Source organism: Crocodylus porosus, unplaced genomic scaffold (genome assembly GCF_001723895.1).
Source record: "Crocodylus porosus isolate Cpor-Errol unplaced genomic scaffold, CroPor_comp1, whole genome shotgun sequence".
In the NCBI taxonomy this organism is placed as follows: domain Eukaryota; kingdom Metazoa; phylum Chordata; order Crocodylia; family Crocodylidae; genus Crocodylus; species Crocodylus porosus.
In genome coordinates this window covers 10,214,647-10,235,562 of record NW_017728950.1, presented here as the reverse complement: position 1 = coordinate 10,235,562, position 20,916 = coordinate 10,214,647, and the positions used below count along the sequence as shown (strand labels likewise).

At 39.7% G+C, this 20,916-nt stretch overlaps 1 protein-coding gene across 2 annotated transcripts in view; it reads left to right on the top strand.

Annotated features, from left to right (window-relative positions):
* ADAMTS19 (ADAM metallopeptidase with thrombospondin type 1 motif 19) overlaps nt 1-20,916 on the top strand; it is a 258,326-nt gene that overhangs the window by 186,989 nt on the left and 50,421 nt on the right. For both annotated transcript variants that reach the window (XM_019555261.1, XM_019555262.1), the window contains exons 14-17: nt 1,366-1,493; nt 4,081-4,201; nt 9,753-9,833; nt 20,725-20,882. In XM_019555261.1, coding sequence (XP_019410806.1) covers nt 1,366-1,493; nt 4,081-4,201; nt 9,753-9,833; nt 20,725-20,882 — 488 coding nt within the window. The remainder of the gene's footprint in view (nt 1-1,365; nt 1,494-4,080; nt 4,202-9,752; nt 9,834-20,724; nt 20,883-20,916) is intronic.

The following is a 20,916-nucleotide window of genomic DNA, read 5'->3' as shown; positions in this document are numbered from 1 at the left end:
CCTGACCACCCTCATAGTCAAAAAGTTCTTCATAATCTCCAACCTGAATTTCTTCTGCCACCATTTGATGCCATCGCTCCTAGTCTGTTCCCTACACCCACAGAGAAAAGCCCATCTCCGTCCTCTCTATAATCCCCCTTCAGGTGTTTGAAGACAGTTGTCAAATCCCACCTCAGTCTTTTCTATTCCAGATTAAATACCCCTAGTTCTTTCAACCTTTTATCATAAATTTTGTTCCTGTGAAGCAACTGATTGGAGTTTTCATCATGTGCTTCCCCAGCTAGGGGTCCCACCAGCTAATCGGGGCTTTCAGATGATGATGTGCACCATGCCCCACCCCCCAAGCTGGGAGCTCTGATCTGCTGACTGGTACTTCCAGCTATGGGAGCACTTGATGTGTTCCCGTAACTGGGAGCCAAGTTTTGTACTTGCCAGTGCAGGCAGGGGAAGCCTGGTATTGGGTTCCCTCTGCACCAGCAATATGGCACAGTGGGATCTGATGTGTACATGTGGCATTTCAGGAAATATGATAGTTGGGATCTCACATCAGATCCCGTCTCATCTTTAATGTCTATCAGGAGCCTAAGGTGCCACCCTGCTCTACTGCCTGACTTCAAACTAAAACAGTTCACCACTGGAATAAATAGTAATTCACTTGCTTTGGTAGAAAAGAGTTTGTTCTTAGTTGTTTTTTGAAGCAATGTAAACTTTGTAAATTGGGGTGTTATTCTTTTGGGCTGCTGCTTATTCTGACTAGCATTTTGGAAAGTCTGAAATATTTTAAGTCCTTTTTCATGGTCTATTAGAAGTATAGATGAAAATGAAAGTATGTGCCTTTTTATTGCAGCAATGAATATGACATGAGTATTATATAAGCTAAAGTTTTGTACGTGGGGGTGCATCTATGTGAGATGCTGACTGCACAGTAGGCTGATACTACTGCGCAGTGGCATTGCATGGCAAAAACCATGCCAAGACACTATGTCTCAATCATATTAGGCTACTGCACAATAGGATCACTTAAAAGGCATTCGCCAGTGCTACTGTGGAGTAACTCCAGTTACTGTGCATTTATTTAGCACTTATACAAGTACTAAATAAATGCACAGTAATCACTTCTCAGAAGCGTGTCTTGTAGATGTGCCCAGGAAACCCTCCTTGTTTTCCAACAGGAAAAAAAACAGTGATTTTTCCAAAACAAGATTGAGAATCATATATTAATTTGTCTTAAAGTAAGTTTTAATTACAGTTATTATTAACATCATGAAGATAGCCAGACATCATTACCAAAACATTGCTTTGGAAAAATTTTGCTTATATTATATTAATTTTACTAACTAATTTATTTTATTATTGATGTTATAGAAAAACCATGTGCATTATTTTGTTCCCCTGGAGGAAAGGATCAACCTATTCTTCTAACAGAGAAGGTCATGGATGGGACTTCATGTGGGCTGCAAGGATTAGATATCTGTGCTAATGGTAGATGCCAGGTATGAGTCAATTTTTTAGAGCCAATTTATATCTGTATCAGAAGTACATGTGTGCATACACACACATATATAGGGTCACTGCTTGTTATTTTGTCATCTAATATTTAAAAATAATTTTATTCATTTCACTTTTTCTCTTAACTCTGAATCTATGGAGTAGCTGAAAGACTAGCTGGGAGAACACAGAATATATATGCGTTAAGGTGAATGGTGGAGGCCATGATTGGTTTCATTTTCTAAAGGATGGCCCATTTTTCAAATTTGTGTGACATGCTGATTATATGTGTGTGTGTGTGCATTTAATTTAGCCAACTCATAGAAATGTAATATTTTAGTTCAAAATCAACTGTAACTGAAGGACCTAATTCATGTATAATAGGAGCTGCATGCTAATTCTGTACATGTTACTTTGCCCTCAGATTTGGCTTGGATTCATGGAAGCATTTTAATCTTCAGCTGTCCTTTCTTGCCTCTTTTGCTGGCTGTTTCTCCTCCTGTCCAACCTCTTTATGTCTCATAATCATATGCTATGTAAGGGGCGTATCTACACGAGACGCTTTACCATGCAGCTGACTAAGTGACTGCATGGTAAAGCGTCACTGTCTACATGTGCAGACACTTACTGTGCAGTCAATTAGTCAACTACATTTGCAAATGAAGTAGCAAATTAACTGTGCCATAATTACTGTGCAGGAGCCCATATGTAAATGCTGACCAAATGTGTAGATGCTAACCAAACGTGTAGATGCCCATGTGTAGATGCTGAGCAAATTTACTCCCGATCAACCCAGGCAGCTGGGGGCAAGAGAACAATCCCCTCCCCTGGGGCACTCAGGCAGATTCAGTGCCTTTCTCTGCTTGGAGAGAATGAAGCCCCCATCTTCCACAACCATAGAAAATGGAGGAGAGTGTCCTGGGTTCTAGGACTTTTAAGGTATTTTACATTCAACAGCCACTAGATAAAATGTATTAAAACTCCTTGGAGCCACGACTGCAACCCAAGTGTGCCTTTTGTATAGTGCTCTAAGCACTGCTACATTAGTGAGACTTGCTGTCTTTCTCTATCAATAAATATTTAATTCTTTTCTGCAAGAGGAATATTTGGACAGGAAAGTAAGATATAGGTTTGAATCCTTAAGGAGAGATGGGAATTAAACTTGGGGGTCTCACGTGTATGTCATATAAGCTATTTTGAATAAAAGCGGGACTTCCTTCACCATCCCTTTTGCTTAAAAAAAAAAAAGAGAGAGAGAGCAGCAGCTACCACTGCATTTTGTGAGGATCTTGATGTATTATCAAGATCAAAGCAGAGGAATTCCTAATTTGTGGATCTAAACAAGGCTTAAGTATGAAACCAGTATAGAGTTACTCAGTCCTGTGAAGACTGCGGGTGTTTTTGTGCATTTCAGGTAGCGTAACTTTAGGTATTTGTGGAACTTTAAAGTCAAAAGTATTTAACTTGGGACTTTGAATGCTGTTAGGTTTAGGTAGTAGTTGAGCAGGGGTTTTTTAGGTTGTAATTTTGGACTTAGGTGCCTAAATGCAGCTAAAATGTGACTTTGAGTACCTAAATACTTTTGTGAATCTGGATCAGAATTCTCATTTGAAAAATCCCCATCTATATTACTTTCTTCTCTTCAATTTTAAAGAACCATAATGCAGAAATGAAGTAACAATCATCATGTGCTTGAAAACAAACAGATTTTCAGTGCAAAGTAATTTCTATTTTTTATAGAATTATTTTATTTTATAGTTAACCTGCCATTACCTTCATGATCTGTGAGAGGACATGAGGTTTTATTGGTTTCATTGCATGCACGTATACTAATACAGTTGATTCTGACTACCCTGGATGACTTCTCCAGACTTTTAAAAAATACATTTTACTTCATATCAGAACAACATATGGTATTCAGTAGAAACTATTCTTCTGTCATCCAGTTAGCAATTATGTTTATCAATAGAACTAAGCCTGGCATGGTAATTAGTATAAAATAAATGTTCCTGTATTTAAGTATTTGTATTACTAGCTTTTCAATAAATCATTAATAAAGTTTACATTTGCAAGTACATAATTCAGGTTCCACACATTTTCATACTTATTTATAGTATATATATTTTATAGGGTTCACTGTGTGATTTGACATTAGATTGTGCTTGAGCCTTGTGGGGAGGAGCATAATACAGAGGAGAACCTCTCCTATCTTGCACAGTGAGCATAAGGCCAAACAAAACTGCTGTTTGTGTGAGGACCACAAGAATCTGTGGGTAGTACTGTCCTTATCCCCAGGTGCTCACAGTACCACCAGGGAGAGAGGACAAGGCAAATAGGAGATTGGTTCCACCCCTTCTTGCATGACAGCTACCACATTGTCCTAGGTCATAAGTGCTGTGTTTATATGGATTAGTGCAGCATGTGGGGAAGTTAGTGATGTGCACACAGCAAAGGAGTAAGAATTGTCTTCAGGAATATCCTGTGGTTCTCTCCCTTTTGCAGGGCAGCTATGCTTTGCTTCTCTCCAAATTGTGAGCAATGTCTGAATTGCAGAATCCATACAATACTTTTTTTTTTCCCCCTCTCCCACAGAAATTTGGCTGTGATGGAATATTAGGATCTCTAGCACGGGAAGATCATTGTGGTGTGTGCAATGGCAATGGAAAATCATGTAAAGTCATTAAAGGTGATTTTAATCATACCAGAGGAGCAGGTAAATCTCTTTATTATTTTAATCTATTCAAAAAGACCATTGGTTTATTAGGTTGGGTGTCAGGCACTATATTACCTTTTGCTTAGCAATTACCCCAGAACCACTTCAAAAGCTGTATAAGACTTTCTATAGAGAATGTTGTAACTGTTTAGTTATGATGTGTTATAACTGAGTTGTTATGTTAGAATTCATGAAGAAATGAAGAAACTGTAAATTGATATTTTATCTGTTATCCATTGGATTATAGTAGAAGAGGAATGACTCTATATAGTTTCATAGTAGCTAGGGTCAGGAGGGACCTGAACAGATCATCCAGCCTGACCCCCTGCCACAGGCAGGAATGAATGCTGGGTTCACAAGACCCCAGACAGGTGATCATCCAACCTCCTCTTGAATTTGCCCAAGGTAGAGGCGAGGACCACTTCCCTAGGAAGTTGGTTCCAGATTTTGGCCACCCTCACTGTAAAATATTACCTTCTGATCTCTAACCTAAGCCTATTCTCCATCAGCTTATTTTCACTGTTCCTTATCACCCCAGGTGGTGCTGGGGAGAAAGGGGCTCTACCTATTTGCTGTTGATCTCCCCTGATGAGTTTGTAGGCAGCCACCAGGTCCCCCCTCAGCCTCCTCTTGCTGAGGCTGAACAGGTTCAGGTCCCTCAGTCTCTCCTCATAGGGCCTGTCCTGCTGCCCTCTCACCAAGCGGGTGGCCCTCCTCTGAACTGTCTCCAGGCTGGCCACACCCCTATTGAAGTGCAGCACCCAGTATTGGACATAGTACTCCAACTGCAGCTTGACCAAAGTTGCATAGACGGGGAGTATCACCTCTCTGGGCCAGCTTGAGATGCACCTTTGGATGCATAACAAGGTATGGCTGGCCTTACTGGTTGCGGACTGGCATTGGTGGCTCATGTTCATCTTGGAGTCAATAATGACTCCAAGATCCCTTTACGCCTCTGTGCTTTCAAGGAGGGAACTCCCCAGCTGTGGATTCCTTCTCCCAAGGTGCAGCATCCTGTATTTGTCTACGGTGGCCCCAAGCTGCAGCACCTGCATTTGTCTACGTTGAACATGCATTGCCTACAACAAACATCAGTACTATAAAACAGTTTTCTCCAATATAAAGTAGATTGTCTCATAATTGAGGCTGATTCTGACAGTTTGAGGCCAACATTTAGTAAAATTCACTTTATAATTTTGCAATGTAGTGTCGTTTTTCTTTTATTAATTTTCAGAATAAACATTAATCCATGTTATGATGTATCATCTGAATGAAAGCCTTTAAACAAGAGGCAATATAAGAATTTAAAGAAGTCCTTTAAAAGAATAAGTAACCAAAGAAAAATTCTTATAGAGTATTATCATTCACCATTATATACTTTTGTTAAGATATCTTAATATGAATAGTATATTTAAAGTGATATAGGACCTGAGGCCCTAATCCTATCTCCCTTCTCAAAGTTTAGTATTCTCATTGGGTTTAACACATGATTTAGGAGCATAAGGTTTTGCAGAATAACAGCCTTAGTACATGGTAATTTTGGATGGCTCTTGGAGCTCTTAACACCTGGATTGTCTGCACATCAGCACCTTAAACTAGACACCTTAGGTGGCTCAAAGCTATGCCACTCAAGGGCAGGATTATCTCTGATTTGTGTTACCCAGCTCATGTTACACTAAAGGCCTCGTTATATGGTAATTTTGGGTATATCTTAGAGCTGTTAACCCCTGGATTGTCCATACATTAACACCTTAAAATTGCTTTGTTATGCATCTCAAAGTTACACCACTTCAGGGCAGGATTATCTGTGATCCTCATAACCCATTAAAGTGTGGCTACTCCCCACAGATACGCCGCTCAAACTGAAGTCCTCCAGTACCCCAGTGGCCCCTCCCTCACCAGCACTAACCCTGTTGGGGTGTGTGGCCAGTGCTGAACCACATGCCTCTCACCCTTTCCAAGCCCTAGGAAGTGGTGGAGAGCATAGCCAACCCCATAAAGCCCCCAGACTTGGCCAGGCTTCAGCAAGTCTCAAGCTCTGAGGTGGGAAGGGGGAAGGTTAGGAGCCTGATCATGTCCTCATAGTCACGTAGGCATGCCTAGGCAAGCCCCATTCCACAACAGTTGCTTTGGGGTGGGGGATAGCCTGCTGCCAGGAAAACCACTTTTCCAGGTTGGGAAGACTATGTGTGGATCTGGGTTGCGAGCACAGGGCTCTTCCGCTGTCTGTGTAGATGCAGGAGCCAGATGTGGGCAAACTCTACTCCCAGCTGCAAAGTGAAGCCAACTTGGGGGGGAAGCTGGAGCTCCTTGGCCAGCCCCACTGCCTCTGCAATGCTCCCTCCTTCCTCCCTCCTCCTCTCCCTCCACACTGAAGTGGGCACAGCCACCTGCCAGCAAACTACAGACCAGCTCTGAGTCTAGATTGTCAGGACACCTATCCCCAAGGAGATCTGCGAGCATCTCAGCTGTCCTGCTAGGCCTTGAAGTGCTGGGCCTCCCAATGTAGCCTTGTTGGTGCCAAGCCTCAGTCCCATGGAAATGATCCCGGGAGCCAGCCTCTAATTTGGTTTCCTGGGAGTTGCTTTGGTTTTTGCTTTCATCACCTCCCACCCATCCAGCAGTAAGCAGTCTCAGCCTCCCGCTGCTAGGCACTTGCCCTTCCATCCTTGGCCTCAGAATCAGAAAGAATCATAGAGAAGTAGGGCTGGAAGGGACCTCCCTGCTCACCAGGCCTCTGTTGACAAGTGACTGCTGTGCAGGTGTGATACAGTCAAAGAAGGTTTCTAGACTAAGGGTGCAACTGCTCCAAACTTCAGGCTAGCACTAGCACCTATCACTGTTTGTGTGCCTCACAGCATAAGGTATAACAAAGACCTGTGGCATAGCCACTCTAGTCTACACCTTGGTGAAAACACTCATCTGCCCCTGCCCCCTGTTGGCCCCAAAAAGGCCCACTACCTCCACCCCATCATTCCTAGCAACCACTTACTTGTGGCTGCCCATGCTATCTAGCCTGGGGAAGATGCAGGGAAAGGTTAACCTGCAGCCCAGCTGCCACTACTGCTGCTGCTGGGCTGGGGAGCACCAGAGGAGCCCCAAGGGCTAAGGGAGAAGTCTGAAATAGGAGATGGGAGGATTCTTACCTTTCAGCCCCCCAGGCCCATGAACATGTAAGCTGTTCCAAACTCAAGCTAACACTAACACCTATCAACGTTTGTGCAGCTCACAGTGGAACGTTGTAACAAGGCCCTAAGCTAATGTTATTCATTGTACACTTCATCACAAAGCCTAAACATTAGAAACAATCCTTAATCTGGAAGTGCATTTGACAGGCCGTCACTTCAGCAGTAAAACGTGTATGTAGTTATGATTTCAGCTTCTTGCTAGGAAAATTTACAAAATTTCAAGATAGCAAGTAGATTTTTTAGCACAAAAATAATATAATTAGAAACAGACAGTGTATGTTTAGAAATCAAGAGACGTTAGTACAATCTAGACTAAACTAAACAGTACTTTAGAAAAGAAAATTAGACACAGCCTTCAGTTGCTTGAATGTGGCTCTTTCCTAGACTGAAGGTAATGTAGAACATGGAAACTGACATACAAAAGCTAGGACCGTAGAGAGTAATGGAGATTAAGTGTCGGCTACAGATCAAAGTTTGAATCTCCAAAGCTTTATAGAAGCTGGTTGTCCAAATAAGTCAAAATCTGCCAGTTCTCATTTATAGCTGAAATAAATATCCAAACATCCAACAGGGTATAGTCAGGATTCTGTTAAGACATATAATATAACATATAATCAGCTTTTAAGCATGCTTTATGAAGAGATGCTTTCCTACCTCAGAAACTGAAATTTAAACTGTTCAGAGAAATTTTAATTAACTTTTAAGGAAATGAAAAATAAATAATACTGTGCTGAAAATGTGCAATTTTTGTGTCAAATGTAGGATAGCAAGCATGGAGAGTTCAGTACTCAATAACTTTATTTTAGTACATACAAAATGAAAAATCATATTTTATTATCTATTCTGTGACGTCTGTCTCAGAGTCTGGTTACATAAATAAAATGTGTTTAAATATAGTTTTGCACATAACTATGCTGCGCTCTCTTAATTTGAAGAGGATGACTTTTGAAAAAATCTAACCTTACACTTTTACCATAAAAAATCATTTAAGTATGATCCAAATAAACACAACTTAAAGACAAATAGAGAAATAGTTGAGCATGACAAAGAAACGAAAAAGTTACAAAACTGTTTTTAATGGAGTATATAAAATTTGCATGGACCGTGTAAGTCTGGAATTCCTCTGTGGTCTTTTGGTAACATTAATGACAGCCCACTCTACTGGGCTTGTGACAGTGTCTCCTGGGCTTGAGACAGGGTCTCTGCTCTCATAACTTCTTGAAGGAATAGTAGCTTAATAGTTGCATAATTTTGTTATTTTCTGTTGTTTTTTGATTATTGTCTATTATGTATAATATACGTACATATTTTTGTTTTGAATCTTACTGCTCAGTTTTTACAGGATCTGAAAGGAAAACTACCAGTCCTATTTCCTTATCCCATAAAGCAAAAAGAAAGTAAATCTTGTGCAATTTTTTCTTTGAAGTGCTTTCTTAATATAGGAGTGCCAATTAAGGACACAGACAGTTATATACTGTTACAGCTTTCCATGCCCAGTAGTGCTGCCTTTACACTTTACTGCGGAGTTGACTGATTAGCTCTGCAGTAAAACACCACCATCTACATGTGCACTGGTATTAGGATGCAGTAAACTAACACTGGCATAAGATAGTACTGTCCCTGACAGTACTAGCTTATGTTATGATGGAGTACATAACTGCTCTGAAATGCACATGTAAATGGTGACTGGGCAGGGGCCAGACTCCTGTCTGCTACCTAGCTACGTGCCTCTGCTGCTTCTGCACCCTTATACCCCAGCCAGCTGCTCTGGCACCCAACACCACCACCCGGAGCCTGGGCCTGACCCCCCATGCCTCCTGCCAGCCCAGGCCTGCTCTGCCTTGGCTCAGATTGTTGCTGTCCTGGGCACATGTCTAGACCCTGCACCTGGGAGTAGTTCACACAAGCTGAAAGTGCTCCGAAGTTGATGGCTTTTCATTAATTGTACATGTAGATGCGCCCACATTGTGCTATTCTACTTCCAGTCTGGAAGGTTAGGATGCATAACTTGAGGATGTGCTTGGGGAACCACTGCCTGCTGCATTAAATATGCCATGTAGATATGGCCTCAATGTTTATGGGCCTGATCCAATGAGGTATTGGATGTCATTAGTTCTTGGCAGTTTATGGGACTGTTTTCTTGTCTAAATTTGGACAAATGCTAATATATCTGGCCATCTCAGGATCTTAGGAAGTCAGTAGTATTTCCATATGCTCAGCAGGTTAGAGGTTTGGCTTCTCTGTAGGCATTCTCTATTAGCATCCATAGAAACTATTCACAGGGACAGTTAGATTGAAATAATATGTAAGATGTACTCTTTCCTATTTTGTGTCTAACTAAGGAAATTTGATTTCATGATTAGGTTATGTTGAAGCCTTGGTGATACCGGCAGGAGCAAGAAGAATCAAAGTTGTGGAAGAAAAACCTGCTCATAGTTACTTAGGTAATTTATTTATTTATTGTTTACATAAAATCATAGAATCATAGAACTGGAAGTATTCTCACAAGTCATGTAGTCCAACCCCTTGCAAACCCAAGTGAGGCTGGAGCCGGAGCTGGACCTGTAACTGAGGGTAGGTCTGATTGTGGTTGGGGGTAGCGGGGCTGAGGGGACAGAAGCTGCAGTGCAAAACAGGTTTGGGGGCAAAGGCTGTGCGGCACCAACTGCAGCTCCAATCCCAATCCCATGTCAGGCTGCCATACTACCTTGTACTCAAATCCAAGATGAGGAGCTTTCCACCCCCCACACTATTGAATGAGGGGGAAGGCAGCCCCATCTTAGATTTGGAATTTGAGTAAATATGGAAGCTGAGAAGCACAATCAGTAAGAGTCACTAGTACAAGGAAGTGAAAAAATCCCCTGCCTGGGCTTCCCATTAGCAAAATTAATTTACATACTGTCGTCTGTTAAGGATTAGTTGGGCCATCTCCTAGTGCTCTTAAGAATTATTGCATGCCTTATTACAGTTGGGGTGTACCAGAACCCATGGCACTATCTGCACCCTCTTCTCCCATATAGGCAAATATCTGCCTTCTGATACAATTTTGCATTAAGAGGATTTGTTTTTAGTATTTTTTTAGGCAGGGGAATTATTTTCTGCACCTCACAATTTTTCCTTTGGTATTAATTACCCTTCTCAGTTTCTTGTTGTCTGTCTTGTTTTGACTCCCTGTCTCTTCCATTAAATTATTTGACCCTTTCTTTTCTTTCTTGGCTGTCCTAACCACACTAAATCCCACATCCCCTCATTTTCCTCTATGCAGAGCCAGTATCAGCACAAATCAAATTGTGCTTGTTCTATTATTCAGAGGTCACTGTTACTTCTTCTTTGATCCCTATCCCTTTGACAAGCCTGAGAAAAGTTTGCAGAAATCACATTTGCTGGCCAGAGAGCACTTATCCAGTTATATCCCCTCTGGAACTTCTTTCTCTATGCCACCACCTTTTTTGTGAGAAGCAGAAGCCATGTTCTCTCACAGTTAAAAAGCTGATAAAACTAGGACACAGAGTATACTGTCCAGAGACATTCAGGCTCTAAACTTAATAGTCAGAGTTTGACATAAAAAATACGCAGCTGGAATTAGATTTGGGAAAATAAAATTCTCTCATGAGTAATAGCAGAGCTCTCCCCTAATCAGTACTTTAATAAAGCTGGACAAAAAGAAATTAAAATGTTTTTCACTTCCACTACATAATGTCACCAAATAGCACAGAAGACCTCTTCAGACATTATACAAATCTTAAGAAATGAGCTATTTAACATAACTACTCATCACTCTAATTTTACATTTTATCTTAATAAAGTAAATTGGCCTCATGGAAAACCAGATCATGTTATATTTGAATGTTATTTAACCAATATTTTTTTAAGTATTGCAGAGCTGTAACTGGTCCCATATGATATTTTTAGCAAATCTTGTATGTTCTTTCTGGATTTTACTGGCTGAACTGTTTGTATAATTTTGATGTTGAAGGTCACAGAAGAGCAGTATACATAGCATGAAGCAGTAATTCAGAGCCAGAGACAAAACTTTACATTCAGAAACAGCAGTTTGCAGAAAACTAAATGATTAAAAAAATGTATTTATCATGCAAGTTGTTGCCTCTTTTTAATTTTTCTTTGTGCTATTTTTCCATACTTATTTTTCCACCTTAAGTTCTGAAGCTGAAAGCAAACTTTACATTGCACATGTTTAAGACATTTTTTTCAGCAAATAGCAATGAAATTTGATCGTACAAATTCTATAGCCAAATACACAATGTGCCTGCAAACACATGCACGTTCCAAGTAGAAGCTCAGTTAAAACTGGTAGAAAAATTGATCCTTCTTGCACTTGGGTAAATCTAATAAAAAGATCAGCAGAACTATGTTTCCTTATTTAGATTACTTGGCAGTAAGAAGCACAAAAATATTGGTGTGGGTCTTACCATTGTATTGGTTAAATTGTGTCTTAAAGGTGAAGTGTACACCAACACACACATATAAAGTGGCTGTGTTACAGCAGCAACTATTGGGAGGATTTCTGATTGATTGGGCTAGAATTCTTCCACAGGGCTACAACAACATAAGCAGTAGTTGTAGCAGTTTTGCCATCTGAGGAGAGGAGATGGCGTAATACATGATGCTGTGACTGGTCCTACCTTTCCTTCATTTTGTCTCATTCCTATGGGGAACTAGGACTATGGATAAAACAGGGTACACTCCTTAGGCATACTTTGACTGGGTCCTGTGTAGACCTGAAAAATCTACAAAACCTCTGATATTGCCAAAGATCTGTATATTATCTAGTCAGCTCTAGAGGATACATTGTATGATTCTCATAGTGACAGTGATCTTTCTTTGGTAAATTACTCTTAAGGTTGTATGAGTGGATGCCACCTATGTTCATTGGCATAAATGGAGAGACCTGAGATATTTTATTAATTGAGGAACATTTCTTACAGCTGAAATCCATTTAATTTTGGATCTCAAACACAGTATTCAAGAAGGAATTTGAGATTTCGGTCTAAAGAGTAGAATAACATAATGTTAAAAAGGTTGATATGAGACTTCATTCATTTTATCTTGCTTTACAATTTCCATTTTATGTACAATTAATTAGAAATTTGTTTCCTGTACTGTTTGGATTGTGCATTCTAATGCTGTGCTTTGCCCATTGCTAAATTATCAAATGTGATAGAAGATAATTGTAAGGTCAATCTGTTTAACAGCCTTACTGATGTAGGGTAAACAGAGTAGTTTATAGTACTTTTATACGGAATATAGTAAACTTTCCTATTAAAATGCTTGCTCTTCTGACAATATTATATAATTGTATCACGGTTTGAATTACACTTTAACTCTTGGGGAGGTCTGCAAAAAAAATTGGACTGCCTATCATGATGCCCTAAGAAAATCCCTTAGAATTCTGACCTCCCCCAGTTATGATTTTCAAATCTTACAGGGAGGCTCTCGTTTCTTATGGGGGGCTCAGCACCCATGAGTTTCCCCATAATTCAAACCCTGAATAGCATGACATAATCTACCACCATAACCATTAAGAATGGGTAATAGAATACAACTAAACAATTTGTTTATTACAGAAAGGCTATAATAATCTCCTTTCCTAAAATGAAAGACATTAGAGGGAAAATAGCTTATTTTCATTTATAGCCAAGAAATAGATTAATTGCCTTTAATCACACTGTTTCCAAAGTGCAAACCTTTTGGAGGCCTGAGATTGAGCACTGCATGAATTTGTGTTTGCTGATTCCATGTTGAGGTATTGCATGCATAATTATGCTGCATTCTCATATGGTTTCCATTGTGAAATGTATTTTCTGAGAGAGGAAAAAAATCTATTATATGGTCCTTTAATATAGCCTATCAAATATACAAATTTTTAAATCTCATTTCTGACATAACTGACAGTTTTATGCATCTTGGGTGACATCCTTAACCTGTAAATTGTCATAATTCAGATGAAGTTAATGGAGTTATAAAAGTTTAGCCTAACTGAAAATCTGATTATTCATCAACACAGGTTTTATACAGCCCATGGTTCCCACCCATATATAAAGTATCATATAATATGATTAATAAATATCACTTTAAGATACAGTTTTACATGAGTACAAGTTAATCATGTGTTCTTTAGAAAAGTTTATCTTTGCAAGCTGTCAACTATTTATTTCACAAAATTTTGTGTTTTACAGTGATACAAGTTAAAGCTGCCAAATTTAGAAAACCCTTTGTGGGTTTGAGTATTTTCCAGGAAGTTAAGGTTGTTCATATATGTTTTATTCTGTTTTACTTTTGTAGCAGTGAAGTCTCTACTGTATCTCAGAACTTTTCAGTTCACTCAAATTTTGAAGAAGAAAAAAATCCCAGTCAGATCTTAGACTGTTAAATGTGGTGTGCACACAAAATAGGTAGAACTGGCAACAGCTGTATAGCACATTTCAGAGAACATCCAGAATTAATAATAGTAAAGTGTATCATGCTCAATTGATATTTGATTAAGCCTGCTGAAAATGTTTATAGACTTCTCACCTTGCCAAAGTGGTAGATTGGGAAATGAAAACTGATACAACTCAGTCATTCATTCTCATTCATGAAAGTTATAACTCAGGGCCTTGTTAAAAATTATACTGGGTAGAGCCACAAAGTCTGGGCAGAAACATAATGGCGCAGCATATCTTTGCATTTCTATAGCTCATAAATATGCAAAAGAAGTATGTGCTAGATAAAACTACAATAAAGCAGGTATATTAACTGGTTTGATTATTGTGTTCAAAGAATAGTCATCAGTGCCCAGCAACCCCTGTCAGGGGGCGCTCAAACTGCATGGGGGTGAGTGAGAGAGGCAGCAGCCAGGCCTGCCAGACCCTGGCTATGGTTCCCCAGTGGGAGGGGGGAGGAGGAGGGAATCAGCCTCCTTCCTGCCCCCTTGACCTTAGGAAGCCATGTTGGCCAGTGTCTGGCCCTGTCCTCACCCCTGGTCCAGCTAGACAGCAGAGAGCACAGCCCAGCTCAGGTCTGCAGAACATGCTGGGATGCTGGGGGATTCTGATTTAACTTAAATCAGGAAGGGGTCTGGGGCAGAAGTGCCGTAAATGAGCATGATCTCAATCAGTTAAATCTGATACTGCATTCAACCAGGTTTATCTTAAATCAGTTTTGGGCATTTTGAAACTGGTTTATGTGCATGGAACTTCTGTTCTGTTACAGTTTTAAACCAGTTTCTGATCACTTAAACTGGCTTATGTGTAACTTTTGTCCCTAGCCCTGGAGTTTTTAAACCATCTTCATGGCTGCTCCCTCATTAGTTGGTATCAAATTCAGCTGACCCCAGTCTCCCAACCTATTATCTGCTAGTGGAGTCATGGGAGTCTTTTACTCTGTTCAGCACTGGTGAGACTTCATCTTCACCTGCAAGAAAGCTTTAGGCAAATTGGAGACAGTGTAGAGAATGAGTGTGGCAGGGCACCTTTGGATGCCTGCCACTCAAAGGACGTGAGTAGGCAGCAGAGGCAACCTGCAGGTTGTGGCACACCCCAGTCAGTAGTCACATGAGCATCAGAAGACTGCCTGATTGGGGAAGAGAGCTCAGCTGCTAGTCATAGCTGCAAACTTGATCAGGAAAGCCAGCAGCAGTTGTAGTAAGCTGCCAGAGGCAGAACATCGCCTGGTTGGAGCTGCTGCTCAGGAGCACCTGGAGGACAGGGGAGGAACTATGGAGATAGCAGGAGGTTCCTGGTCCTGGGCATGACCTAAAGCTACACCCTGCTGTGGTTGAATGGTGTAGTGGGACTGCTTCTGCGAGATCAGCTTCCAGGAAATGCCACACCTGTGCCTCTCCAGTGAAGGGTATGTACGGGGTGCCAGAAAGCCTCAGCCCCAACTGCCTTGTGGGTTACCTTGTGGAGGGAAAAAGCTAGGGGAGCACACCACAACAGAAAGGCACACAGGCCCAGGCCCACTGAGTGGGGCCTGAGCCAGGGTTAAAGTAAATCAACAGATGCCTGAGGCCCAAGGGGGCATAGTGCCCCAAAGGGTCCAGGTATGTCGGCAGGTGTCTGAGGCCTATACAGCCATAGGCTGAGTTAGTGGGGCCCAGGTAAGTCATCAGACACCTGAGGCCCAGAGGCCCCAGCAACGGAGAAGAGTACAGTTATAGGAGCCAGTTGCACTGTAGAGTAGGGCCTGAAGACAGTCTGGAGGGCTGCACATAAGCCATCCAGAGTAGTGGTAGCCAGCAGCAGTGTAGAGTGGGGCCTAAAATGGTCTGAAGGGCTGCACAAGACACTGACTAGGGTAGCCACACCTGGCAGCAGTGTAGAGTAGCACCTGAAGATGGTCTCAATGGCTGCACAGAAGCTGACTGGTATAATTAGAGTAGAGGGCCCCAGGGAGGGGCATGAGTTAAAGGCCCAGGCATGTCCGAAGATGCCTGAGGCCTAGTTTAGGCCAGAGGCCAGAGTGGCCCACCAAGTAGCCAGGGGTCTAGTGGAAAATTTGGATGCCATCTGTGAGGCATGGGATGTGGCATAAGGGGAGATATGAAGCCGTGCAGTTCACCCTTGGCATCGGGCTTTAAAATGGGCAGCCTCTTGCTTTCAAATAAACAGCTTATTAATAGTTTACATGAAGGTGTGGCAGGAGAGCGTAGGCCTACAAACTGCCCAGACAGGGGGTTGGGCTGGCCATGTGCCCGGTCTTGCTAGTTACCCTGTTACAATAAGTCCTCAGCCTTTTTAGATTTGAGGAACCCCTCAATAGACTTGAGGTATCTCTAGCTTCACTAGGTCTGTAGGCTCCTGGAACAAAAGATTTTCTCCCTGGAAAAATGCTGTCTGTTTATAACCATGAGGAAAGGTCCGAAAAACTGGGGTTATTTACTATAGAGAGGATTGACATGGGATTTGTTAAGTGTTCAAAGATAAAAAAAGTTGTTATAAAGAGGCTGGTGAGCAACGGCTCTCCCTGTCTACAGGGGACAAGATAAGACATAATGGACTTAAATTGCAACAAGGGAGACTTAGGTTAAATATCTGGAAGAACTTTCCAAGTATGAGAGCTGATGAGTACTGGAACAAATTACCTAGGGAGATTATGACACCTCTATGATTGGAAGTTTTTAAATACAGATTGGGCATATGTTTATCTGGAATGGTTTAGACAGAGAAGATCTTGAAACACAGGTTTAGACACTGCCAGCCCTATATTACTATGATTCTCAGGTGCAAAGATTATCCATGTAAATTGGATAGATAAACACAACTGGCTAATTAGATATCTACTTAATTATTTGCTTTTGCACTTACCCAGTTAGCATGTAAATACATGAATATTATTAATAATTTTTAGCACACGATACTTCAACATGAAGTCAGACTGTGTAAAAGAATTCTAAGGTAGTGTACCTAGGGGATTTGACAATATATTTTTTCAAAGACTCTACAAAAATGGGTGGGATACCAGAAATATAAACATACTGTCAATGTTTAAAGATGCATATTTAAATTTTAGAAGACAATTTTACAAATTAAGGCAACAGTTTAGTAAAACATTGGATTACATGCTTGAGCCCACTGCTGCTCAACCTACTGCCTTCAACTAGATTTAAGTGTTTGTTTTTCTGAATAGCAAAATACTCCTCCATGGATTTCTGTGTACCCTTTGGGTTGGAATACCTTGGACTGTATGTGAAATTTATGAAAATTCAGAGACCACTTGATTCTTCATCCTTATTATCTGCATGAAGTATCAGAGAGACTACAAGTAGTCTCTTTTATGTATACTACTTACAATTGTTTCCCCCATGAAATCCAAACAATTACAGTGCTTCTCTTGTTCTTAGTTTCACTTTATAGCAACAGTAATGATCTTAGCATGTGGAATTTCCTGAGAATTAATGACCAGTTGGGGTTAATTGCCGGAGGTGCTGCTGAAGTGCTATCAACTCCTCCCTGCCAATCAGTAATCCTCAGGAAATGTCCTGTTCTTTGAAGTTATTGCTTTTAAAATAGAATAGGCCCTGTAGGCTTGTTCTGCACACACATTGTAGTGTTTAATATTAACACAAAAATACAGGAGATATAATAGTTATTCCAACCCCCCCATATGATCAGAAATGCGTAAAAATTGGTTCTGTATTTAAAAGTCAATAATAGAAACGTATTTTGCCAATTAAAAATAGTCCCGTCAACATAAATAGTGAACTTCCTTTTCTCTCCTTTTTTATAATCGTGCTTCCTCTCAATATCCTTCTGCTGCTACTTCACTTCTTACTGATATTCATCAAGCATATTCTAACTGATGTTTTTCTTAGCTTTTCAACAATGTCCAAATATTACAGAATGTAATGTAAACACTGTTTACATTTTTTCTGAAATTCTCCGTCTAAGGAAGGGAGAATCCACTTTATGGCACTCAGTTATTGCCAAATACCTATTCAATGCATTATAAAAGGGAAAATATGTGGCTGATGGCAATTTTTCTTTGAGTCCTTTTATTTTGATTTACTTAGGTTTATAAGATTGGCTCTAAAGAGAAAGTGAGAGAAGATATTCCTACAGAGAAATAATATCAAAGTTTGGTTCCAGTAATTTAGAGATGAAAGAGAGGTTGGTTATTAAAAGCACAGTGTGGTCCTATAAAAGTAAAATAAAGTCTGATAATGAATTGCTTCATTTACTTAAAGATGTTCATCTATTAAACTGAGATGTTCATTAGGTGACATTAAAGAAATACAGGTTAGATTATGTTCAACACCTTTAAATATCTTGTTGTTTGATAGTTAAAAATTGAAAAATGTAGTTGGAAAAAAGTTTAACAGTAAAATGGTATATTATGCAGTAAAAGAAACACAGGTAGTCAGCTCTATACATAAGACCGAGGTAGAATTTTCCCTTTCAAAAGGTGAGATTTCATAGCAAACTCAAGATTTGGTTGATCAGTTTCAGGTGTTCAGATTCTCTAGGTGGCTTCAGAAATCTCTGCCTAATAACCTCACTGGTTGTAAAAGCAGACTCTTGAAAAAAATACCAAAAGTCAAATGTATTCAGTGGTGGGTTGGGAGACGATGGAGGTGAGGGGAGGATGGTCGGGGATATCATTTTTTTTATAATCTTTGATTACCAGTAAGTCTTTCTGCAGGAGATGATCAAAATGATGTTATTTTGAAATTCTACCTGGGCTATCTCACCACATTTTGTTCTGTGCCTGAAACAAAACTATGCTGCCACCAAAATATGAATTCCCAAAGAGCTGAATGTACTCTTTATTGGAAATATAGATTAATTTTTTTTTTTTTTTTAGTATTTTTAGAATTTTCCATACTTTCTCTGTAAAACTTGGTAAATTCCCTTCAACCAAAAATAAAAAAAATCAAAATAAATCTGCCATTTCTCAAAAGGGGCCATATAATAGAAGGGAGCATTCCCTTACTATTCAGCAATTAAATAAATAATAGAATGGTCTAAGTTCTGAAGTATGAGTATTTATATGTTTGCATTAGCCACACAAATGTTTAATCCATTTTTAATTCTGCTAAACTTTTGATCTTAGTGGTTGAAGCAATATGTTTCACAGATTATCTATTTACTCTTTAAAGATATGTTTTCTTTGATCAGTTCCATTTGTTTGGAATTGTTCCATTTGTTTTTGTGTACTGAGAGCAGTGTAAACAAGACTGCTAAATTTACCTTCTCTGCTCTGTTCGTTAGAAGACCATATCTCTCTCATTTTCTCCTTAAACTAAGCAGAACACAACTCTCCTGTCTTTTCTTATATTAAAGGCTTTCTGTGACCCTGATCATTTTTTTCACCCATCATTGAATCCCTTTTATTTCTACTATATCACTTTTAAGAGTGAATGACCAGAAAATCAAGTGGTGAGGTGAAGCACAAGGCGAGTAAAACCATCACGGTTATCATAAGCAGCAGTTTGAATGCATACAAACTGCTAACTAATGTCAAGTGCTTCATATCCCCCTGTATACAAGTTATAGCTGCTTAAGTGGCACCTCTTTTGTTCAGGAAGAAGGTTCCATTCCATCTCTACCACCCTGATCCAGGTGAATCTCCCCACTCTGTAGCTCGTTCATTTTGGTTGTGAGCAGAGGAGAGTGTGTGGCATTATTGTCTTGCCACTGAAAAGGACTTAATTTAAATAGTGGAATCATTCAGCATAAAAGACCAAATTTGAAACTTATAAAATCACTGGATATATTTAGTACAGGGATATTTTCCAGCATTCATGCATTTATTTTATAGTCTTAGTATTTATCATGTAGTCCTGCAGTGGCACATGTTAGTGATGGCTAATGCAGTTGTATTGCTGCCAGTCACTGGTCCTAGTGCCATTGTTTCCCATAGAAACAAAACATAACAGCATAAATAGGAATGGGAGAGAAGCTGATCATCACAAATGACTCATAGTAACTTACAATTTTAAAAAAGAAATTTGTGGGCAAAAACTAGCTGTTGAGGTTATTTCACATCATTCTTTTGCCAAGCATGCAATTTCAGTAGGCAGGAATATGTAGGACATCATTTTACTTCACGTGACTATTTAAGGACCTGATTCCTTCAAGAATTACAGGATGGAGAAATGTAAAATTTGTGTATTAACAATGATGTAAAATAATGTAACCTCAGCTTCTTGAAGCATATCTTATTTGACCTCATGAATGCTTGTGGGGAATGATCACACCAAGAGAGAAGTCAGCCAAATAAAAGTTATTTTTGGCTTATAACATCAAATTATGCCTATTTACAAAAGTCACAGTGAAAAAAATCCATAAATATAATGCACACATTTATCCTGTTAGGGACAAAAATAGTATTTCCATGTTTTTGGTTAGAAAGCAATGCTATCTGATGTTTAGAGGAAAAGATTTAGAGCCTGAAGATTCCGAATTGTAATTTATACAGGTTTAGAGAAATTCCCTGTGATTTTTGAGGCATGTTATTTAAACTTCTTGTTTCTTAGGTCCTATATGTTCCCTAAAAAATTAATATACTGGAAACAAAGATCTATTATATAGACAAAACTAAACTATCTTAATCAAGTTGACCTTTAGTCTCTGTGGTAAGGCCAATAAAACATTCCCCAGAAGTTAGTAGCATCCAAATAATGGTTAATCCATAGTTTTTGTCATGCATTTTGCAAGAAAGTGTTACTGTTGAAGTTGTTTATATAGCTTATAAATGAAAAATAGCATTGAAAATCGGGTCTTGTGATTCTACCAACCCATAAAATTCTACCCGAGAAATTATAAGCGGGAAAAGACAATAGGAATACTGTGCCAGTAATACCTTCTACATTGTTTTCTGATATTTCTACAGCTCTTCGAGATGCCAGCAAGCAGTCAATTAACAGTGACTGGAAGATAGAGCATTCAGGAACTTTCAATATTGCTGGGACTACTGTTCATTATGTTCGGAGAGGTCTCTGGGAGAAAATCTCTGCCAAAGGCCCCACAACATCACCTTTACACTTACTGGTATGACACAGTGGATCTCAGGGTTTTTTTTACA